The sequence below is a fragment of the Centruroides sculpturatus genome, unplaced genomic scaffold (assembly GCF_000671375.1).
Source record: "Centruroides sculpturatus isolate CEXI.00-Female unplaced genomic scaffold, Cexi_2.0 scaffold46, whole genome shotgun sequence".
In the NCBI taxonomy this organism is placed as follows: Eukaryota; Metazoa; Arthropoda; class Arachnida; order Scorpiones; family Buthidae; genus Centruroides; species Centruroides sculpturatus.
The window spans coordinates 275,250-283,369 of NW_019384418.1; the positions used below are offsets into that span (position 1 = coordinate 275,250).

Below are 8,120 nucleotides of genomic sequence, written 5' to 3' on the forward strand. Positions count from 1 at the left end.
TTGTTATCAGTCTTTTATACAGTTGCTATGCAAAGGTACCACAAAAATAAATTCATTATCAAGAAAAATAAAAAAGCTATAAATTATCAAATTCAAGATAAAAAGCTTGTTGCCGATTCTCATTTTTATTAATACTCGAAATTCGAAATAATTTATTAATATCTAAAAAAATAAGTACTTTTTTTGGAAAAAATATTAATTATACTGTAAATACAATGAAAACAATACAAAACACGTGAGACTTAAGACGAGTATTTCGAAATGAACATTGAAATGCGATAAGACAAGATGTTTTTACACTGATTCGTTCATGTCAACTAATGTATCTACACTGGACACACTGACATTTAAAAATATATGAATAAAACACAAAATATTTATTAAAATAGCGTTATTTTTATATTTAAAAAAATTAAATCTCACCCGCCGTAGCCGTATCTCCCCAAAATCCACTGGCACATCCAATCCGTAGAGTTTTTCCACTTAAAACCGAACTTTCCCATCTCACGTCTCCTCCAAAATTTATTAACTTCCATATATTTGTCTTGTTTACAGCTCGAAAGCACCGTAACAGGGGAGTCGCCATTTCTATCCCAGGCGTCTTTACGATAAGTAGATCGCTTAGTTCTGTCACCTCGAGTCCAAAACAGCTCCTGGAGTAAATAGTTGAGTAATTCGTTGTCATCCGACAAATGCGGTCGTACGGAACAGTTGGGGATGATTAGGAAAAAGTTTCTCGTTTAAAAAGACAGAAATGGAGAACGAATTACAAGAAACAGTTTACGGGACGACGACGACGACGACCGTTGACGATAGTCATTCTGTGATGTCCGATAAAGTTCGGAATTTAGCTGGTAGCATTTACCAGGAGTTCGAAAAGATGATTTCTAAGTATGACGAAGACGTTGTCAAGGAATTAATGCCTTTGGTTGTTAGTGTTTTGGAAGAATTGGATCTGTCCTATGTAGAAAATCAGGAACATGAAGTCGAACTTGAATTACTTAGAGAAGATAACGAACAGTTGGTTACTCAATTCGAGAGAGAAAAACAACTCAGAAAAACTTCCGATCAGGTAAACAAATCATTACATATGAATCATATACAATTTATAATGTCTGTGCGGCTCTCATTACCGTCGACTTCGTTGTTTTCAATTTTACTTATTGAAAACTTTTATGAATAGTTTAAAATCTTTGTAATTTAATAGTGGAAATAGATGATTAACGTTATGATTCGTTTTATAATAAAAATATGTGATCAAAAGTATTAATGCAATTAAAGTTTCTATTTAATGATTATTAGTTAAATTAAAGAAATTTAAACACATTTTTAACAGTGCTATAACTTCAGAATTTTATTTAAAAAATCTTAAAGAATTTCAAAAGGTTTATTTAAGTCTTTAAATTAATTTTTTAAATGTATATGTTAGTCAAATATGTGTTTAAATTTATTTAATTTATTTAGATGTCTTTTGATGAGAGAAGGAGAGTTTAATTTTAATCACTAAAAAGAGATTTGGTAATTATTTACAATTTGTAATATGAGTTTTTTTTATTTTTTCTTATTAGTTTTTTTAAAGAGACATATTTGATACCAAAAAAAGAAAAAAACAAAATACTTTCAGAACTTCTTGATAAAGTAATATATTAATGCAGTCATTCTTGACTTATTTTAAATGATTGTAATAATCTTTTCAGTTTCATTTTCAAGTAATTAAAAATACATTCAAAATCAGTTATACCTGAAAATGTCCTATTGTATTAGGTTGAAACCGTTATTGTTTTGATTAAACATATCTCAGCAAGAAAGGTGTATCGATGGTTTATTAAATGTTTAAGCTGAGTTGGATATTTATTTATTTAACAAGATGACTGTCAAAATAATTTTTTAAAAATAATTGAGAAATTTTACATGGATTGAGATATTTAATTTCCTATGAAAAAATATTACAATAAATAGTTTTGAAAAATGATTTCATTGTTAGAATAATTCAGCATTTCCTATTTGTTTTGTTTTCTTTCATTCTCCAGTCGACACATTATCTATATATTAATTGAAAGAAGGTTTCAGTTTGTCTGACATAGTTTGACTATGTGGAACATTTGACCTATGCTACGTTCTTGGATTTATCGGCCCTTGAGACAACCGTGTTGTTCTCAGCCAACCAATGTTTACATTTGTGCATAGTTTGAATAAGTGGCTGGGGTTAAAAATATGGTTTAGATTTCAAATTGAAGCTCTTACCCTATAGATGGTGATGTAGATGTTGATGATGAAGAACATTTGAGAAAGGTGCAATGATTTGGATATGGCAAAGTAGCAAATGTATAGATCTTAAGTCTATGGGACAAAACATATCAGGGTCCCTCCTCCTGTTAACATTAGCCCAAACAATTTTTTTTGTGTTTTGCAGTTTCATTATTGTAAATACTGAGATTGATAAATGTATAGTACATTTTTGTTACTAAGACTTGTTTTTATCACCCTCTCAAGTCCCTACCCCTCAAAAACCCGAGCAACACTGGGCATATGCAGCTAGTTTATATTTATTGTTATCAGTCTTTTATACAGAGCTTTTGAAAGGGAGGGAGTTGGAGAATTTTTTCTGGGCTCAGAGGAAACTTAGAGACCCTTAGTGATTCCTGTCCCTATAAAATTAATGTTGTTTTTATTAACAGAAAATAAAATCTTTAAGACTGCTATTTATTAATAAAGAAACATTCTATGCATTTCAATTGTTCAAAACAAACAATGGCTAAAAGGCCTGCTCTATCTCCATACAAGCTCAACAACCATGCTTTTATATATGCATATAACCTATATGCTTTTAGTAAAAATTTACCAAGACATTAATGATTTTGCAAAAAGGTTCATTTAACAAGTTATTGCAAGTTTGTTGCTACAAATTGTTCATTATTATTGTGCCAAATTTATCACAAATTTAATTCAAACTTTTTATTAAAGGAAAAATATTTTAGCAAAATCTAAAAAAAAGTAATATAAATTGAATTTGCATTTGAGGAGATTTCTCAACAAGTGTAATGTCCATTACTATAAATAGAATATGTCTAGATATGCTGACTGATAACACTTGATTCACAAAATGTTGTAAGTTGTAACCACTAGCCAGCTTGACACTACATTAAAGTAAAATTTTACATTTTAAGTAACTAATGATTAAAAAATTTGTGATTCATTAAATAAAGCAATTTTATAAAATATTTCTATTCAATAATATAGAGATACATTGGAATAAAATAATTTTGCTAATGGCATTCTTGTTTGTTTTTTATTCATTGTAGTAATGAATAAAAAGCAAACAGATTACAAATTTCTGACAGAAAAACTTCAATATTGTATTGTTTATTATATTTCCTTCAATATTCTCTTCCATATGTACAGGTTTTTTACCTTTGAACTTTCTCTCTCTCTCTCTCTCTCTGTGTGTGTGTGTGTGTGTCTCCAACAATCTTATATTATTTTCAACAACTCCAACAATCTTATTATTTTCAATTTGCAGTTTTTTTTTTTTTTTTTTTCAGTTTACTCTGCTAAAGTTGGATTTTTTAAAGCTTAAAATAAAAAAATTTTTTGGCTTTAAAAAAGAATCCATAGAAACTAGTAACAGAAATGATCATTCTGCTAAAGTTATTGTTTCTTTCTATTTTCTTTACTCTCCACAAAATTAAGATTTTTATTTTGTTTTATTTCTATTTTCATATTTATTATTAGAATTTTTCCATCTTCTAACGAGGATTATGTAAGTAGATAGTGAAATCTAACAGAAAAAATTAAGCAGAAAATAAATCATATCACATAAATTTAAGCTAACATAGTCATTCACTCATTTCAGAAGAAGGGAACACTGTAAACTTAAATTCTTTAAGTACTTAAAATTTTAAAATTCTCCTAAAATATATACAATTATTCATTTATAATCAGTAAATATCATTTAAAAAAACATAATAATCTTGTTAAAATATGTAAGATTTAGTTAACTTTGTGAGGCTCCAGACTGAATTTGAAATTACGTGCTAGAATGCTAACCAGAGTTTGATGGGGCAGTTAATTTCCTTCCTTTTGAATGAAAAACAACAGAAAGTTAAACAACAATATAGCAAAATTATTTAATTAAATAATGTCTTGCAGAGATGACTAAAAATTCTCAATGTCAAAAAGGTAAACACAAAAGGCTTGAGTTACAAGAAAGGGTTTCAAAGTTCAATAAATAGTATTGAAATGGCATTAGGTTGAATGTTGATGTTGACCATCTCTCTTGAGACCTGAAAGGTCTAAAATTGTCACCTGGAGACAAGGATGGACCAGTTGGAAAGTGATGAGGGATATTGTTGATCAATTAGAATGCAGGATTGGGGAGAGAACCCTTTAATTAAAAACTCTTGTCTCAAGGACATGATGTTCTTCCCCAAGATCCAAGTCTTTTCTCTAAGATCTGTTGTTCATTCTCCAAGATCCAAGTTCCATTCCTGAAGATTTGGACCATAAAAAGTTCATCCCAGATCTGTCTTTTTCTGCCAATTTGTTGTCTTTCAGGATATGCTTCAGCCATATTAAAAATTAAGTTTCCTGTATTGTGCTTTCCCAGCAGCAACTGTAGACAAACACCTTAGCCAACCCCAAGTTCCTACCTGATTTAAAATTCCACTGGATGGAGCAAGCCCTAGGGCCATTGACTCATAAGGCATCAGTAGTTGGGGGACTTATTGTTAACTTAGACAACAACATTTGGACTCTCTTCAAACTCTCTTTAGACAAATTTTAAGAACTGAATCTTTTATAGCATACAAATAGAAAGATATTTTGTAAGCATGCTTTTATTCAATTAAATGGGTTCTCTTGTAAGTGGTAATCCTGCCTCAATATCCAAACCACATTCACATAAGATCTTCCAAACTGCTTGTTGTCCTGACATAAATTTTGGCTGTTTTTGGGCTAAATTGGCGATCTCAACTTTTTATAGATTGTTTCTTTTTTGTCTATCTAATTTAGCTCTCAAAGAGGTCACATAATGCTCAACACACAGTCAAAATAGAGGCCATCTCCTTATAATTAATCTCCTACCCCTTTTGAAGGCCTTGAATACTTCAGTCTATTTGATACTTGAGACAGGCTGTTGTCAGAATGGTGTAGGATATGTGTCTTATCAAATTCAACTTGAACATTGTTATCAGCTGCAAAACTAGCCCATTATGGAAAACCTTTTCCGAACTGTATATTGATGCTTCATAATCCTCATATCCAGACATCTAGTCATGGTCCCAATATGCTTGCACAGACTGTTTACCCTGTGATCTTGTACAGGGATAATGTAGATCTTTGGCAAGCAGCTCCTCTCTATTGGATCTGTATCATTTCTGATGCCTGAAAAAAATGATAGGAGATCTCTTTTTATGTGATCTTGGTATTTGTGGAGTGGGAAATTTCCTGGTAGACATTATCTAGGGCCATATTATATGTAACCACCATAAATGACTTGTCATCTGGTTGTAACTGCTCTGTAGGCTGTTCTTGACGTAAAATAAGTGTTAATTAGGTGCGCAAGGCATCCATGCTGTTTGTCTATACTTGACCATATAATTAAGCTCTTCTTCTCTATCCCTTGTTGATGAACAATACATTTTTGCCCACCTCATAAGGGCTCTAAAAGCATCGATCTTATAAGTGAAAAGATCATGTGATCTTGAGGGATGAAGAGTAAAGAATATGAGCTTTTTTGGAACAACTTTGTTAACAACTGCCCATGCTGTAAGATAATGTCCACATTGAGTAAGAAAGCCATGTTCAGTACATTTTCTAGTTTTAGGCCATTGACATTGAATATCTCCAGCCAGTATCGTAAGTAACTGAGTGTGGTTATATCTAAATTAATAGATCTGGAAGTGAAGATTGGACAAAGGTCCAAGTAGTATAACTGGAAGCACAACCACATGGTAAGCAGGAATTACGGGTTTGGGTCCTGCTTTCTTCTAGAATCTTATAAATTAATTATTAAAATATCAACCTTGTAAAATACCAATTAATACATGTGAATAGATCTTCTCCATAAATACTAAATAGAAAATTCTTCAGTGAAGCACATCCCCACAAATTGCCATATGAATTACTAAATATACCAAGTCTGTTTTTACATGATTTTGATTTTACAACGTCTGGAATAGAAATTCAATTCTCTTTTTACAAAATTTGTTTTAAGCTCACATGTTTCAATAAATTTGTCTTTTAAAAAATTTCCATTTGATTCTAATAAAAAATACAGTGGGTGATCGGTTAATGAACATAATCCGTTCCAAGACTTTGTTTGTTATCTGAATTGTTTGTTAACCAATTATTGATTTACCATAGATTTTAATGGAATTTGATTAATTCATTCTGGAGACCCCAAAAATAAAAACAAATATATACTTTCTTACTACTTTTTTTATTTATATGTAATAATAAAAATACATATATACACAGTCTTGCATTTTTATTAGTCATGTTTTTTTCCATTTGTGGGAGTTGAAGAATCTGTCTAATGTCGATTGCTTTTCTCTCTTCTTCAAGATTTCTTAGAAGTAGTTAATAGCATTGTAATTGCAGAGATCTCCAAGCCTATTAATCTCAACCTGGTTTCAATGCCATTTGGATGACTGTTGTTCTGACATCCTCCCACTTCTTCAAAAGATCTTTAAAAGCAGATATCGGCATTAATCCTCTCTTTCAGAAGAAAACATATCTTGCTGAGTTTCTTGGTCTTCTTCAGTCATCAGATCAGTTTCAGGTTCCATTATGAGCTCTTCAATGTTTTTTATTTCTCAGATGTGATTTTTGTTACTCCTTTAGCTGCTTGAGTCTTCTTGATTATACTTACAGTGACCATACGTCCTTTATTTAAGAGGACAGTCCTTTATTTCACTGCTCTGTCCTTTAACTTTATTTATTTTCTAAAATAGGCATTTTGTCCTTTATTTTGTAAAGTTGACGCAAAGTTTAAAAAAAAATTTTTAATAATATATTGAACAAGTTAGTTTTGTGTACGCCATCACGATCAGTGTTGCATTGCTACATAGAGCACAGTAGTGCAGTGTGTCGCCAACCAAACGGCCCACTGACAGTACCAGGGGGTGGACATTCTTATGGGGATTTTTGTGATAGTTTCTTAACTCTCTAGTTGGTGGATGATACACTTGTTAATTAAAGCTAAAGTTAGTTGAAAGAAAAAATGAGGGGTTTCTTCCTATTGTTATTAGAAAAGTGGTCTTAGCATTAGAAAAATCAGAAAATATACAAGCCAAAAAATTCAATGATGCTGTGTACACATTTTATCAAACGTGCATAGATTATCTAAATAATTGGGACANACATTATCTAGGGCCATATTATATGTAACCACCATAAATGACTTGTCATCTGGTTGTAACTGCTCTGTAGGCTGTTCTTGACGTAAAATAAGTGTTAATTAGGTGCGCAAGGCATCCATGCTGTTTGTCTATACTTGACCATATAATTAAGCTCTTCTTCTCTATCCCTTGTTGATGAACAATACATTTTTGCCCACCTCATAAGGGCTCTAAAAGCATCGATCTTATAAGTGAAAAGATCATGTGATCTTGAGGGATGAAGAGTAAAGAATATGAGCTTTTTTGGAACAACTTTGTTAACAACTGCCCATGCTGTAAGATAATGTCCACATTGAGTAAGAAAGCCATGTTCAGTACATTTTCTAGTTTTAGGCCATTGACATTGAATATCTCCAGCCAGTATCGTACGTAACTGAGTGTGGTTATATCTAAATTAATAGATCTGGAAGTGAAGATTGGACAAAGGTCCAAGTAGTATAACTGGAAGCACAACCACATGGTAAGCAGGAATTACGGGTTTGGGTCCTGCTTTCTTCTAGAATCTTATAAATTAATTATTAAAATATCAACCTTGTAAAATACCAATTAATACATGTGAATAGATCTTCTCCATAAATACTAAATAGAAAATTCTTCAGTGAAGCACATCCCCACAAATTGCCATATGAATTACTAAATATACCAAGTCTGTTTTTACATGATTTTGATTTTACAACGTCTGGAATAGAAATTCAATTCTCTTTTTACAAAATTTGTTTT

At 31.3% G+C, this 8,120-nt stretch overlaps 2 protein-coding genes across 2 annotated transcripts in view; one reads left to right on the forward strand and one right to left on the reverse strand.

The window, feature by feature from the left end:
* LOC111619260 overlaps positions 1-721 on the reverse strand; it is a 101,124-nt gene extending 100,403 nt beyond the window's left edge. The window contains exon 1 of the mRNA XM_023360941.1: positions 424-721. Coding sequence (XP_023216709.1) covers positions 424-685 — 262 coding nt within the window. The 5' untranslated portion in view covers positions 686-721. The remainder of the gene's footprint in view (positions 1-423) is intronic.
* Positions 609-1,235, forward strand: LOC111619283 (JNK-interacting protein 3-like). The gene has a single exon (XM_023360965.1). The coding sequence runs from the start codon at positions 755-757 to the stop codon at positions 1,181-1,183; it is 429 nt and encodes a 142-aa protein (XP_023216733.1). The 5' UTR covers positions 609-754; the 3' UTR covers positions 1,184-1,235.
* Positions 1,236-8,120: the final 6,885 nt, after the last annotated feature.

Bases quoted from the DNA above. Each gene is read 5' to 3' on its own strand.
- LOC111619283 (XM_023360965.1), top strand. From the start codon at position 755: ATGGAGAACGAATTACAAGAAACAGTTTACGGGACGACGACGACGACG.